The 17,347-nt window shown below is 35.5% G+C and overlaps 1 protein-coding gene across 2 annotated transcripts in view; it reads right to left on the reverse strand.

The window, feature by feature from the left end:
• LOC150102574 (fasciculation and elongation protein zeta-2-like) overlaps positions 1-17,347 on the reverse strand; it is a 226,412-nt gene that overhangs the window by 62,185 nt on the left and 146,880 nt on the right. For both annotated transcript variants that reach the window (XM_090398834.1, XM_090398833.1), the window contains one exon: positions 3,151-3,389. In XM_090398834.1, coding sequence (XP_090254960.1) covers positions 3,151-3,389 — 239 coding nt within the window. The remainder of the gene's footprint in view (positions 1-3,150; positions 3,390-17,347) is intronic.

Below are 17,347 nucleotides of genomic sequence, written 5' to 3' on the forward strand. Positions count from 1 at the left end.
GTAGGAGTTTAAAAAGGTGGTTGGATTAATATCAAGATGGATATCACAACTCATTATACACCACGATTGAACAGAAGAGGAAATTCTGTGAAGTGTGAAATAAATCCATCCAAATCCTTTCTTTTAGTGTTACTATGATTAGCATACATTTTCAAAATTATGGATTTTACAACCGTGTTAAATTAACTCTTTTTATTATCCCGACGTTTCGATCTTCATCAAGATCATCATCTGGAGCATACACAAATCTACAAGACAAGCTGAGTTACGTTACAAACCATAAGCTAGAGGAACAATGATTTGATCACATGTTATTCTACTGGCATGACCTCTAGTGAAAAAAAAAAAAAATTATAAATTACATCAAGCCAGATTTAATTTAAGATAACATGAATAAACACTTTTCTTCTTATAGATAGTTTTCTTTCAGTAACAATGGTGTCCTATTTATAGTATTACAATTGTTATTTTTGATTTAGGATCCTGGATTAACCACAGTCCTGTTTATAGTTGTTCTTAGAGAGGAAGGTTCCGTGGGTCGAATATATGCTTTCTATATATATGGGATTTTTAGGCCTTCGTTATTGTTCAGCTTGGGGTGGTTGATAATGATCTCACAGGCTTCCTTAAATTTGCGTTCATACCATGTTTTGGTGTGATGTAGACAACTAGTGCTTTTTCAGTCAATTCTATAAGGTTCAGGGCATGATCAGAAAGGCCAGCTTCACCATAATTATTATATTTGATGTATCGTTTATGTTCTTTTTGTCTGATCAGAATTGTGCATCCTGTTTCTCCTCTATATGGTATGTTACAGGTGCAATGAATACAGTATACTCCAGAGTGGGCAAGCGGGGGGAGTGGGTCTTTGGATGAGTTGAGTAGGCTTTTTAATTTTGCAGGGGGTTTAAAGGTGGCTTTGAGGTTGTATTGGTATTCTGTTTATTTTGTCTGATGTCCCTTTAACGTAGGGAATGGTTATAGTTTTGTTTTAGTCTGGTTTGTCTTTGTTTTAGTCTGGTTTGTCTTTGTTTTTTATTGAGGTCTTGTAGAGAATTTTGTTAATAGTGTTTTGCCTGTACTCATTTTTGTGGAAAGTATTGCTGATCACTTTAAATTCGTCTTTCAGTGCCTGTCCACACAACCCAACCAATAGAATAAAAAATAAAACAGAGAAACTACTTAAGTAAATTACCACATTGCCCGAAGATAAGGTCAAAAAACTATTTCTACAGTACGCTCGTTCCCTAAGAATTTACGGACTACCAAAAATTCACAAAGAAAACACACCGCTAAGCACTATTGTTGAAGGGATTGATAGCCCGACTTATCACTTAGCCAAAAAATTAGCGGCAACACTCAAGGAATTGGTAGATCATTTCCCCTCCTATACCAAAACCATATAACACTTCATAAACATCATCAAAGACATTACATTAGAAAAAGATGATTTATTAGTCAGTTTTGACGTCTCTTTACGAATGTCCCAATCAATGACAATCCTTCTTTTATAGAACAAATTCCCTCCAGATATCATGGTGCTCTTTGGTAATACGTTCTGGTTATTTTGTATGGCAAAACACTTTCTACCTACAAAAAGAAGGCACATGACTGTGCCTTCTTTTTGTAGGTAGCTCGCCATTATCCCCCCCCCCCCATTGCTAACTTTTACATGGAACATTTTGAGCAACTTGCTTTAGGTTCCTCCCCTTTAAAATCCAAAGTCTGGCTTAGATACGTTGACGATGTTTTCGCGATCTGGTCCCATGGTCGCCAGACACTAGACACCTAAACAAACAACACAAACGCATACAGTTTGCAATTGAGATTGAAAAACAGAACACACTTCCGTTTCTAGATACACTTGTCCGTCTTCTTCTGGCAATCTTTCCTTCACGGTTTACCAAAAACCAACACACTGGCCAAGATATACACATAAACTCCCACCACCACCCTACACAAAAACTAGGCATCATCAATACTCTAACTGCTCTAGTAAACAGGCACTGAAAGACGAATTTAAAGTGATCAGCAATACTTTCCAAAAAAATGGGTACAGGCAAAACATCATTAACAAAATTCTCTACAAGACCTCAATAAAAAAAAAAAAAGACAAACCAGACTACAACAAAACTATAGCCATTCCCTACATTAAAGGGACGTCAGACAAAATAAAGAGTACTACAAAAATACAACCTCAAAGCCACCTTTAAACCCCCTGCAAAATTAAAAACTTACTCAACTCATCCAAAGACCTACTCCCCCCTGCTGGCCCACCCTGGAGTATACCGTATTCATTGAACCTGTAACATACCATAGATAGGAGAAACAGGACGCACAATTCCTATCAGACAAAAAGAACATAAATCATACATTAAATATAATAATTATGGTGAAGATGGCCTTTCTGATCATGCCCTTGAACACCTTACATAGAATTGATTGGAAAAGCACTAGTTGTCTACATCACACCAAAACATGGTATGAACGCAAATTTAAGGAAGCCTGTGAGATCATTATCAACCACCCCAATCTGAACAATAATGAAGGTCTAAAAATTCCATATATATATATATATATATATATATATATATATATATATATATATAGAAAGCATATTTTCGACCAACGGAACCTTCCTCTCTAAGAACAACTATAAACAGGACTGTAGCTAATCCAGGATCATAAATCAAAAATAACAATTGTAATACTATAAATAGGACATCGTTGTTACTGAAAGAAAACTATCTATAAGAAAAAAGAGTGTTTATTCATGTTATCTTAAATTAAATCTAGCTTGATGTAATTTATAATTTTTTTTTTTTCACTAGAGGTCATGCCAGTAGAATAACATGTGATCAAATCATTGTTTCTCCAGCTTACAGTTTGTAACGTAACTCAGCTTGTTTTGTATATCTGTGTATGCTCCAGATGATCTTGATATGAAGATCAAAACGTCAGCATAATAAAAAGAGTTAATTTTAACACGGTTGTAAAATTCATATTTTGAAAATGAAATCCATCCAAAAATACCATTCTAACAGCAATTCATTATAAGATTTATGAGTAAATCTTAAAATAAATATTAAAGCTAATTAAAATTTATTACAAACTGAATTGCTATCTCAAAAACAGAGCCAAATTTATTACCTTTGGTTCAGTTCCATTAACTCCTATTGAATGACCTTTCCTCCTCTCCATATTATGAAGACGACGCTTGTTTTGAATGCTGAGAAGTAATGATATAAATTTATTTTTCAGCTCTTTTTCAAATTCAAGTTCATCTCTCAATGCCAATTCCTGAATAAGCATTTCTGAATATTCCTGAATTAATCTCTCCAGTTCATCAAACACTTTAGTCAGCTGCATTAGGTTTAATGATTTCAAATCTATTAATTTAAAATTAAGAAAATTATTCTGAATGTGACAACATAAAAAATTATGCATAATTATCATTAATTGAAATATTTTGATTTCATGATGACAGATAGACATATATTAATACAAATGGGCTTTAAAATCACAAAAATAATATTTCACTGTTATTATTATTCCCCTTTGATTTGGAAAGACCAGGGTTCGAATTCCATCTAGGATGCAAAGAAGTTTTATCCGAGCTTTTCATCTGAAGATGTGTTATACAGGTGGCAAGGTTTGTTTGTTTTTTCTCCCAGAAACTCAGATTTTTCATCCAACAAAATAGGCAAACTGGGCAGAAGAAAATATGCAATATATATATATATATATATATATATAGAAATAGAAGACTATGAGAATAATTATTAACCACCTATTCTGTCAGCCAGTTTCAAAGGCCTGCACGGTATAGCATGTCTCTATGCGTAAGCATAAAATAGAATTATTATTATAAAATAACATAAATATTTAGTGAAGTATAAAATGTTCAGAGTCCTTTCTGTAAATCCAATCCATGAAATGTGTATATGTCAAAATATGAAGTTCGTTCTTGCTTTTAATGTTTCTTTTTAGCACATTCATGCAAGGGTAAAATAATTCTGTCATTCTCTTAGGGACTGAAGGAAGTCATGTCTTGCAGAATTATTTTCTGAATCAAGAATGATGTAAGGATTTATTCTCCAATTGAAAATTTGCTTATTTAGACACCAAATTCTTGAGCATATAAGAAATTACATTCCTTTCATCTATATTATACCCAAACATATATAATCAAAAGTTAGAACAATCACAGTCATAAATTCATATGTAAAATTCTATATGCATATGTTTGGTTACAATATGGATAACACAAATCATGTATTTAATTATACTGGAATTCAGAATGCAAAATAATCATATTATATTCTGAACTTCAAATAACAAAATAATCCTTTGCAACTATCTCAAATCCAAACTTTAGTTAAAATAAAGTATGGTGTATACGTGATGCATTAAAATAAAGTATACGTTTACACGTGATGATATATACATCCACAATTATCAATGGAATCTTAATCGAATAAAGCATTAACGATGGTAGATTACATGCTCAAAATTGGCACCTTGTCTTTCAAGACAGGTTTTGTAGATCATGCGAAGGTTCTCTGTCATCTTGAAAAACAAGAGTTGGGACATCTGCTGGACATACCATGTAATTTTATCCCTTAGTTTATCAAGATTTGAAGGTGGGTCATGGTTGAATACTTCCTTCAACATATCTGGCTGGACCCAGCCTGGTTGGCCGAGTGGTTAGTGTATCTGCTCTTTCGTAGATCATGCGAAGGTTCTCTGTCATCTTGAAAAACAAGAGTTGGGACATCTGCTGGACATACCATGTAATTTTACCCCTTAGTTTATCAAGATTTGAAGGTGGGTCATGGTTGAATACCCATTCCTTCAACATATCTGGTTGGCCGAGTGGTTAGTGTATCCGCTCTCCAGCCAAAAGGCTGCAGGTTCGAATCCTGCCGTGGGTATGAATGTTTGTGATTGTCTGTGAAAATAGTGGTGGTGGTCAGTGGTAGATGGTGCTGATGTAGATGATGAAGGTAGTTGCGGTTAGTAGAGTGGTGGAGACGCAGCGCTGTAGAGTAGGTGCCTTTCCTCGATGAGTCTTTGGACTCCCTGGAGGTGTTATGAAATAATAATAATAATATCTCAAACGTAGGCATCGAGTGATGCGAGATCAGGAGAATGTGAAGGCTATGGGAATTCTGTGAACCTCGAAATGAGTCTCCCGGGGAAAGTGTTCTGATAAGGTTCTAGAACCACATGATGTGTGACAGGTTTCTCTGTCCTGTTCGAATATCTATGCATGAAATGGAATGTTTTTTGCATAACACATCCTATGCAAATACTGGATGAATGGAATCAACACATTCTCGATGTCGCATTCACTATTCAAGGACATGGTTACCCCATCCTCTTCAATAAAGTAGGACCCAATTATGCCATGACCAGAAACTGCACACTGTGAAGTGATCTTCTTGCTGTGAAGAGGTTTCTCTTGGACAAATTCAGGTCTCAAGAAACCTGTAGGTTCATCTGTTTGCATGACCATTTAGATGGAAATGCTTTTCATCCAAGAATCAGACATTATGGAGGAAGGACGAATCTTCATAGACATTGGCCAACACACATGATGGCAATGATGACTTACTGGGGGGACAGTTATTGGAAATAATGAACAAACTGCTCACAAACATGTTGTAGGCTTGGACCATTTGCTCTACCAACTCCGTATGAATGAAAATAATGTTCAACAGTAAACATCTTTTCTTCCAATGTCAACAAAATTGCTACAGTAAAACGTAATGATGCAGACTCTTTAAGTGCTCTTCTTTAAATGTGCATGCAGTCAAAAGGCATATCTCATAGCATGTGTACTAAAGGGGGAGGTGTTGAAGTTCAGTACTTTTTTTTTTTTCACCATACCATACAATAATGCAGTCAGCTTGCTTGGTCCAGTGGGTAATGTCTCCACTTTCTATCCACTATACTGATGATGTCTGCTATTCTGACCTACACAGCATTAGACAGAGATCCCACTTGGCAAACTCACAACAAAACTAATGAACTTATCAAGAATATACCAAACTGGTCTGAGGAACTAAAAAGGAATTTACAATCAAAACACCCACTAGTGCCTAGGATATATGGAGTTCCTAAAATTCATAAAAAAGATATATCACTAAGACCGATAGTGGATGGAAGGGACTTCCCTACCTCAAATCTGGCAAAACACCTTACAAACTTAATTTTACCACATATAAGAAAAACAACACCATTCATTAAGAACAGCACAGACTTCATAGAAAAAGTAAAAGTATACACATAGATCCTTCAGACACATTAACGAGTTTAGATGTTGTCAGCCTTTTCACAAAGATTCCAAGAAATGAAACAGTAAACATCCTGGAGAATGTCTTTCCACCGAACATTGTACAACTCTACAAACATTGCATAAAAAACTCGTTCTTCCTTTACCAAGACAAACTTTGGGAACAAAAAGAAGAACTAGCAATAGGTTCACCACTCTTACCATCTCTAGCAAACCTCTACATGGAAAATTTTGAAAATAATGCTTTACAAAACTGGCACATAAAACTGAAAATATGGCTCCGCTATGTGGATGATATCTTCATCATCTTAATAACTTACATCCGAACATAAAATTCACTCTGGAACTAGAAGAAAATAAAAAACTTCCTTTCCTAGACATCCTTATATGAAAGAAAAAACAGGTTATCATTCTCCATCTATGGAAAACCAACAAACACAGGAAGATTTCTTCATGCTACCTCGCACCACCACCCCAAGCAAAAAATAGGCCTAATAAAAACCTTAAGGGATAAAGCATACAACATCCCCAGAAAGAAAAGAAAAGCAGAAAAAAGAAATACAATATTTAACACAGATCCTGCAACTGAAAGGTTACACAACTAAGATAATTAAGAACATTCTCAATACAGCACCTACAAAAAAACCTTAAATAAACAAGACTTCAAGAATGCAGTCACCCTTCCTTATATCAAGAATGTAACAGATAAATTAGCCAAATTACTCTACAAGTACAACATGAAAGCGACTCTCCTGCCACTTGAAAAAATACCAAGATCTCTTCATCCTCCAAAACCCCCACATCATCCAATGAAAAAAAACCAGGGATTTATAATATCATTGTTCCTGTGGCATCTGCTACGTGGGCCAGACAGGGAGATCGGGAGAAATCCGCAAGAGCGAACATCAAAAGGACATACAAAAGAAGAGAGAGAGAGAGAGAACACAAATCTGGCTTAGCATATCCCACAGCTTCTACCAGTCACGATGCACTCTGGGATAGAACAAACATGTCCTATACAGATAAGAATTGTTTCACAAGAAAATTCAAAGAGGCAGCAAATATGATTAAAATTCCTACGCAATACAACAAAAACCAAGGTTTGACTTTAAATCAAGTTTGGTCATCGTTTATTAAAAATTTATCCACTTCAGACCTCAGACAGAGCGAGCGTGAGCCACAGAACGCGACAACAAATAGCATTGTCTCCAACTAACACGCATTAACGGTTGTATAGATCAGTTATTCGTTTTTTTTAATGAACTTTTTGGATGTTCATATACCAACAAATGAACTTGTTTTTCATAATTTCTTATAGGTTGTGCTTTAAACTGTTAGTTCTCTTTTACCCCTGAATATTTAGTCTTACGACTAACGAAACTTGTCGGATTTTTAGTACTTGTTTAATTTTTTAAAAACAGTTCTCTAATAAACATGTAGTCACAAAACCAGAATATTTCTATTGAACTTCTTAACCACAGAAACCTACGCATGAAAGCTTATATTTACCTGTCCTCTATTGTCTCTTCAATCTTCTATACTCAGATGAAACATATCCCAACACATGGAAGCAACAAACCCCCAAAAAAAGTGAGATTAATACCTTCCACAACTACCAGTCAACTGTCATCATCTCAATATTCTCCAAAATATTGGAAAAAGTTATTAAAGTCAATCTCTTCATTACATAGAGGACCAGCAGTATAGAATCTGCCAATCTAGATCCACAGCTGATCTCTCAGTCTACATCATTCACCACTGGACATTGTCATTGAAAGTTTCAGAGAAACACGTGCTGCCTTTGACATTTCCAGGGCCTTTGATTATGTCAGAAAACTTCCTTCCTTCAAGCTGCTGGCTGCCTGTCACCTCCCTATAATTGGATAGCCAGGTTCCTCTCTGGTCATCATTCACTGCATGACATGGTGGATGGCTCTTTCTTTGAGCTTTGCAAACAATACAGAAGTGCCTCTGAGATCCATTCTACCATCTACTCTCTTTCACTTATACATAAATGACCTCCTCCTCAATCACCACTAATCCTATTCCACAGCTTTACTGGAGACAGCATAATAAATTCATCCTACACTTTCAATCAACTATGTAGTTCTCAGATATTCAAGGTTCAAAGATCATCTGCAACCAATGCCATAAACAATGATCTCCATACCATCCTTCACCAAGGCAAAGGATAACCTGGTCACCATCAATGCAGGCCTGCCTTTTTCACAAAAGTGCTCTTAGCTTTTATGAGACTTTTCAATCTGTTTTTTAATGTCTACTTTCTAGATGTATCCCTCCATTCCAAAATAATTATTTTAATTTTTTTCTTTCACTGATTTACTAGAAACAGCTCCAGAAATAATTCATATGGAATGAATTTATTCTTAAATACATGGGAAGAAAGAATTAAAAAAAAAAAAGAATTAGTTTGCTTGGTTGTATTATTGTCAGGTGCTCATCCCCCACCCCCTCCCAACTAAACTGCATTTACCAATGCAGTAACTTTGTCTCTATTTATATTAGATTTCTTTTCACCACTCTTTCATACAAAAAAGCAAAAGGGAAAATTATATCCATGTGCATTTCTGAGCAGTTAATATTTTGATATACAAAGTAAATTTTCAATATCAGTTTACATATGTATCAAATGAAAACTACCAAGTATACCTAAAAGAATTGTCTGTTTTCAGGACAAAATTGCAATAAAATAATGTTTAACTGTATGTTTTGGAAATGTCTTTTTCTCTTTTGTAAAACCTGACTTTACAAAATACAGTATTTGCTTAGATATTAGTTTGGACCATTGTATTTTTCTATTAATCTTCCTGTATAAATAGCCAGCCAGTGTAAACACTCAAACTTCTAATTTATTTCCTACCTACAAATGTCTTAGTGTTAATTAAACAACAGACACACACTGCGCTTCTCTTTAACTAACTGATAACTGGAAGGAATTTTATTTAATGTGCCTGTGGTGTTAATTATTGCACAGTTATTTTGCACGATCACTGTACTCATATTTGCTGAGCACAGCTGCAATTTAAATATGTGCTTGTTATACATCATATTGATATAATTTCTCTGTACTACAGTTGTTTGCATTCATAAAAATAATTCTCTAATACACAATTAGATTATTTTTAAAATCAAGCTCGTTTTACAAAATAATAATTTGAGAATTTCCTCATTTCTCAAAAAACTTCAAGAATTAAATTATGTTCTGCAGCAGCAGTAAAATAGCTTAATTCAATAACAAATGGGTACATTAGGGCAGTGGTCAAAAAGGGATGAAAATGCAATAATCAAAGGATCTCAGTAAGAAATTGTGATTGTGAGTGCTATATTGGCAATACAGCACTCACATAGCTATGGAGGCCCCCCCCCCTCCATAGCAATATAGCACTCACAATGCTATATTGCTGTTTATAAGTATTGCAACCAAAAAGAAAAGGAGATAGGTGAGAGAGAGAGAGTGGCTGTTCATTTGAAGCTGTCTGGTGTGAGATCAAGGTCAATAAGACAAAATATATGGTTGGTTGCTGTTATAGGTGAGGGAGTTCCAGGGATGATCTGGAAGACATGCATCAGCAAATTAATACAATGAGTTTAAGTGAAGTGATTATTATTGGAGACTTCAACTATGGAGGTAAAGATTATAAGAAAGAGATATCACATGGCAGGAAAGAAAAGGGAACATACACACCTACCGAGAGAAAATTACTTGAGGTAGCATGTGATAGAGAGGACCTAGGGTGCAGGAGTATTAGACCTGATCAACAGGATATCAAAAGAGCTATCCATAGTAACCAAGGTGTCACAAGGTGAGAGAAGCAGATAAAATAGTTGAGTTGCTAAGTGACCATTTTGTAAGGGTATATCATACAAGTGAGATTAATGCTTTCAACAAAGTGGCCACATTGCCCCCAATTGTGGGAAGTGATCATGCAGTCTTGACTTGGAAGACAGTATAAAATTAGGAATATTCTGTCAAGGAGTATATGAAACTACAAGGCAGATTATGACTAGCTTAGGAGGAAGCTCAAAGCTGTGCTATGACATAAAACTCTGCATGGGAAGGATGTTGTTAGTAGTTTATGGAAGAGAGTTTAGGGGGAATCTAGATAGAAGCAGATGAAATAGTTGAGTTACTGAGGGATCACTTTGCAAGGGTATATCACACAATTGAGATTAATGCTGTGACATACATTGCTTATCGTATGTCACAGACATACGAAAAGCATCATTTAAAATTGTCAACGGACACACCATGGGTGTGTCCGTTGACATTTTAAACTATGCAAAATTATGCCATGTAACAATTTCTAAACAATTGTTACATGGCATAATGCAAGGTGCATTATGCCATGTAACAAGTCATGTTTGTAGTTGGTATAAATTGGAGGAATATGATACTTCCAAGTCAGCGTAACTGTGTTCGGATGAAATGGCTGCAGGAAGGGAACTGACAAAGTTTGAAAAAGACATTCTGATAGGATGCCATGCTGCAGGTCTATCTGTTCAGCAAACTATTGACAAATTGGGCCATCCCAGATCAACAGTCAGTGATACCATACTGAGATGCAAGTGCAGAGAATGAACAGCAAGTATTACCTGCAGTGGACAAACCACCACACTCGCTGAACGTGACTATAGGCTGATATGAAGGATAATTACCATAAAAACAGCCATTTGTTGGCCACACATTGAATGCAGAGTTCTGGACATCGACTGGAACATGAATCTGCACAAAAACATTCAGAACTGAGGCTCAGACCATTGATTTCCATGGCAGGACCCCATATGCAAACCCCACGTTAAGCAAATCAACATACAGTGTTGTCTCCAGTGGTGCAAAGAGCATACAGTGGGACACAGAAGCTTGGAAAGTCCTGTTTTTCCTGGTTTGGCCTCAAACCTCTGTTTGTGGTGCCACAAACAATGAACACTCCAGACAATGCAATGCCTTCTATGGTTCTATGAACTGACCACTGTCCCTTTCAATAAGACAATGCACCGTGTCATAAGGCTAATAGTATGTAAGAAGGTGGGCTGAAAAGTCCTCGGCCTCGACCATAGATGGCAACACTATCGGGCAAGATTTTTTTTTTTTCTAAGTTGGTACATCTGTCATAAGCATCCATGTGAAATTGCTTTTCATTCTATCACATAGTAGTTTGCTTTATACGGCTGTCTGAAGCAAAAGTGTTGTTTGTATTACCCCTTGAAATGGATAAAATTGAGTATTGTGCGGTCATAAAATTGTTTGTAAAAGAAGGTTTAACGTCCAAAGAAATTCATTCAAAGTTCATAAAAGTTTATGGGCACTCTTCTCCTTCACTTTTGACAATTAAGAAATCGGCTGCTGTGTTTAAACGTGGCCGTATCAGCCTTGAAGATGATCCACGTGAAGGATGTCCAAAAAGTGTAACACCACCAGAAATCATTGATCAGGTGCACGATATGGTATTAGATGACCAGCGAGTCAAAGTGAAATTGCTGAGACTATAGGCATTTCAAAAGAATGTGTAGGATAGATTTTGCATGAAGAATTGTATGCAAAATATATCTTTGCACAAGACGGGTGGCATGCTTGCTCATAGCAGATCAAAAATGCACTTGCATGAAAATCTCTGAACAGTGCTTGGAGCATTTTAACAAGAATAAAACTGATTTTGTGTAGATTGTTCAGAAGACAAAGTCAGTTCCATCAGCAGGAAAGGTTATGCCATTGGTGTTTTGGAATGCTAAAGGCATTTTGTTTATTAATTATCTTGAAGAGGGTAAAACAATAACTGGAGAATATTATTCTGATCTTTTAACCAGACTAGATGAAAAAATTAATGAGAAAAGACCCCGTTTGCAGAAGAAAAAATCATCTTTCATCAGGACAATGCACCTGCTCATAAAGGTATTTTGGCAATGGGAAAATTAAGGAATCTGCACTAGGAATTGCTGAAAAATCCACCCTGTTCCCCAGATTTGGCTCACTCTGACTTCTATATCTTCCCAAAACTAAAACTCTTCTTCGCTGGTCAGCATTTTTCTCCGAATCAAGGTAATTGCAGCCAGAGGGGTATTTTGCAGATCTCACTGAGAACCACTACAGGGATGGGATAATGGCACTGGAGCATAGTTGGAATAAATGTATTAGTCTTAAGGGAGATTATGTTGAAAAATAAAAATAATTTTGAAATTATTTTTATTATAAATTCGTTTTTTCATTGTTAGGCTGAGAACTTTACAGACCACTCTCGTAAATTTCATGAAAATCTGACTGGCCACTGTGGAAGAAGCATACATATCTTAAAGCTAGTTCTCTCCACTGGTTTACACATGTGGGGGCAATACCAGGCATGAACATGTTAAATGGAAGATAACAGTTTTCCTGTAGAGAAGTCGCCATTTGTCTGAGGGACTATTTTTACAATATGCATCAGCTATGAAGCATTCCCTCAACCATAACAAATATTTGTCCAATTCTGGGAAAATGTCATTCTAAGACCATATTTACCTTGACTTCTCTACATTAACTTTGCTTTTATTCAGTGCCTAGAGGGCACCAGTTAAAACATTAGTTCATTTTCATTTACAACATAAACTGTTTCTACAACTAAGCACTGTGTCTACCATATTGGTAATTTTGTGCTCTGATGATGCTAGTTGGAAATCCAGAGAAATATTAAGATCAATAAAGAAATTATTTTTCTTCTGTTAGTGTTTATACAGTAAAGCACTGTTATGAATTACAACCAAAACTAAGCCTATCGAACACAACACAGTTACAATTTTAAGCTATAATCCATAATTGGACTCGATCATCATTAAAGTTAATAATAATCTTAGCTGTGTTCTCTACTGTTAATAATCCTCACACCCTTCTTCACCACACTTTTACATAGCTTCCAGAGATGACCTCTCTCTCTCTCTCTCTGGTTCTTCTCCTCACACCTTCTATTCTTTTTATAATCCCCTCTGGATTAATATGATAAAAATCCTCTCACTAACTTAAATGTCCCTATCATATCACCTCTTTTCCTCATATCCACTAAACTCTGTAATCCACATCTCTTTAACCTCTATCCATAGCTAGCATTCCAAAGTCCTGATGAGGGGGGGGGGGGGTGAATAACATATTGGCTTACCATTAACTCACTTTTGTAGCAGCATCTCAGATGCTAGTGCTGCTTAAAGTAAGAAATGTATTTTTTCCTAAGCTAGCTTTAACCTTTAATACAGATATTAGATAGACTTAAAAAAGGACAGTATATTTTTATGTTTCTAGTTCTATTATCTTATAAATATAGTTTGCTGTTAATGGCAGGGACAAATAAGAGATTCTTTCATATGATTTTTTATAATTTTTATTATTATTTCTAATTTTAGTACTAATTACACTAAGCTGAAGGTGCATCTTTTGTTCCTTAAGAATTTTATTCAAGATAATTATGAAATAACTGGCTGTAATTAAATATATATATATATATATATATATATATATCCAAGTTTTAAAGAGTTTGGTAACTGTTCTAAAAACTTTACCTGAAGTTTGTTACTCTGAGTAGTGATCACTTCAGCCAGTCCCCAATCTGGATAAAGGAGGAGGGTTGTGCACTGCGTTAGCAACCCAATCACATAAAAAAAATTTATACTAAGAAACCGATACAAACGAAACCTTAGAATAGTACTCAATGGCAATTGCCCCAGAACATTAATGACATTGATGACATCAAACAGTGTCTATCATCAGATGTGCAATTGTTTGCCGATGATGCAAAGATAGGCAGGGCAATCAGGGATACTACTGATATTCAGCAATTACAAAATGATTTGAAAAGACTGGAAATCTGGGCAAACGAAAATGGCTGTCAGTTTAATGTTAGTAAGTGTAAAGTTTTGCACTTTGGCGGGATTAGAGTTCTGCTACAAGAAACTGAAGAGGCAAGGGATCTTGGTGTATTGGTGGATAAAAATTTAAAGTTCAAATGTCAATTAGCAAAAGTTGCAAATATAACTCAGAGGATAATTGCTATCCGTGTGTAGAGGCTTAAGTGCTGTGAGGACATCATATTGGAGGCTTAATGGATTGTATACAGCACTCAGAAAGGATTAAAACAGAATTTAATACTTCTTATATATTTTATCTCAGTAAATGAGACATCTTCAGGGATTACAAAAAAAAACTAATGTAACATCAAAAACAAATAACACATGATACTAAGCCCAACCACATGGGTGACACTCAGGCAGATCAGCCACTATCTGCCTGGCAGAACATAAGTCATACATCTGCAAACACAACTATGGTCAGTCAGACTTGGCTGACCATGTCTTGGATACAACCCACAGGATCTCATGGAAAAAAACCACCATGCTCCACCACAGCAAATTCAAAAAAGAGAGACTATTCTTATCAGCAGCAGCTCTCAGGAATCAACCAAATCTCAACAAATATGGTTGCATTAAGTTTCCTAAAATTTGGGAAACACTTATCACCAGAGGTCCCACTTTACATTCCAGGGCACCCTTAGAGGGCACTCCACCTAGATAGGACTTTAGTGTCACCCATGTGGTTGGGCTTAGTATCATGTGTTATTTGTTTTTGATGTTACATTAGTTTTTTTGTAATCCCTGAAGATGTCTCATTTACTGAGGCGAAATATATAGGAAGTATTAAATTCTGTTTTAATCCTTTCTGAGTGCTGTACACAATCCATTAAGCCTCCAATATGATAATTGCTATGTTGAAGCGAATCTTGACATGTAAGGATAAGGAAGTCATTTTGCCTCTTTATAAGGCTTTGATAAGATCACACCTGGATTACTGTGCGCAGATTTGGTCTCCCTAGTTCCAAGGGGATAAAGAAGCTGTGGAACAAGTGCAAAGAAGAGTTAAAGATTATATCCAGATTACGGGATTTTGATTATGAGGACAGATTGCAAGTATGAGGATTGCAGACTCTGGTTAACAGGAGAAAGAGGGGTGAAGTCTATAAACTTTTGAATGGGTGTTATAGAATTTCAACTGATGAAATTTTTCGTTATATGGAAGTTGGGGAGAGAACACCAGGGGGCATCCATGGAAGTTAAGGTTGTTCACAGTCAAGAAAGGGGTAAGAGCTAGGTTTTTCTCACAGAGAGCAGTGAGTGAGTGAGTGGAATAATTTACCCTTAGTGGTAGTGAGTACATCTAGTGTGAATGAATTTATGAGAAGATATGATAGCTGGTTTGGGTGATTTATAGCCTCCCTCGATGAGTTCTTGACTCCCTGGAGGTCTCAGATAATAATAATAATAATAATAATAATAAAATGTGGAAATATAAAATAGACCTCATTGCACCGCAAGAAATATGATGGGAAGGACAGGGAGAATTGATAAACAACATTGTAGTATTATTTATAGTGGTCCCAATGAACGAATTGGTCAGTTGTGTACTGGCTTCATTAGTGCCCAAATATGTAAAATAAGACTAAAAGGAAAATTTAGAAATATTACTGTGATTTCGGTTCATGCACCAACTGAGGAGAAAGAAAAAACTGATGAAGATACATTTTATGAGCAACTTGACGAAGTGCTGTAAGACACAAAGATATGATATTCTATTAGTCATAGGAGACTTTAACACTAAGATTGGAAAAGATGAAAAGCAAGTGACAGGAATATTTACGTTACATGATAAAAACAATGAAAAATGTGATTTACTGATGCAATTCACAATCAGAAACAAACTGTTCATAAGAAGCACATTGTTTGCACATAAAGCAATTCACCTGGGAACTTGGAGGATACCAGGTAAGAATGACATAAACCAGATTGATCACGTTTTAGTCTTGAGATGTCACTTCTCCATCATTGATGTCAAGAACTGTAGAGGCCGTAATTGTGACAGTGATCATTATTTACTGAAAATGATTAAAAGAGAAAGATTATCAAATGCAATAAAGATGACAAAAAAGAAGGCTGGGTTATGGGACATATATAAACTTAGTAATGATGTAAAGGAAGCTAAGAAATACCAAGATAACTTGAAAACCAAATTAACTAAAACTGAAAATAACACAGCTGGTAGATTCAATAGTATTGATGGAAAATGGAATAGAATAGAAAATATGATTAAAGAAGTGGCTGCTGAAACAATAGGTGAACAGAAAATAACTCGTAATGAAGAATGTGATATGGCTATAAAAAAGAAGAACAAAGCCAGAGCACACAAATGATGCAGCTAAATACTAGAAGTAATCAGGAGAGATATAATGAACTTAGAAGAAAAACAAATAATATATTGAAGAAAAAAAAAGAAAATGAAAATGATTTTGAAACAAATAAAAGAAACAGAACTTAATACTCAAAACGCAAGTAGAAAATTTTATGCTGCTGTCCAAAAAATTAAAAAAGGATTTCAACCAAGAACTAGTGGATATAAAGATAAGAAAGGAAATTTATTAGGAGCGGAAAACAAAATAGTAAAGAGATGGACAGAATATTTTAAGGACTTATTAAACAGAGAAGAAAATGAGGAAAATATTCAATTAGAAACAAGAAAAGACACTGATTTGGAAGAGAATACCTCTATAAAACCATTGACAACTAGTGTGAAATTGAAGTTAAAATACAAAAATTGAGAAATAATAAAGCACTGGAAAAAGATAATATATAATAAATTTAGTTTAATCCTTTATCCAAGTGTGAGCAAACAAAGTTTGTGCCTGAAAATATCTTCAGGACTGGGATAAGGTAGTACAACACCGGCAACTCATAGCAAAGGTGGACCAAGCTAATCACTCCTATCTCAGTATCTCCCATAATGCAAAATACATCTCCTTGCAGATATGTATAATGTTATGCATTAAGAGAAGGGCCACTACCCAGACTAGTTTCGACCTTTATTGAGGTCTCTTCAGTGGGAGCCAGGTTCCAGAGGTGGAGATACCAGGCAGAAGCAATGGCAGGTCATCTTTACCTATAGGAGTTGCCAATCAGTCCTGAAGATATTTTCAGGTGCAAACTTTATTTTCTCATACTTGGATAAAGGATTTAAACTAAATT

Source organism: Typopeltis vanoorti, chromosome 10 (genome assembly GCF_054136105.1).
Source record: "Typopeltis vanoorti isolate ZY-2024b chromosome 10, IOZ_Tvanoo_1.0, whole genome shotgun sequence".
Taxonomy (NCBI): Eukaryota; Metazoa; Arthropoda; class Arachnida; order Uropygi; family Thelyphonidae; genus Typopeltis; species Typopeltis vanoorti.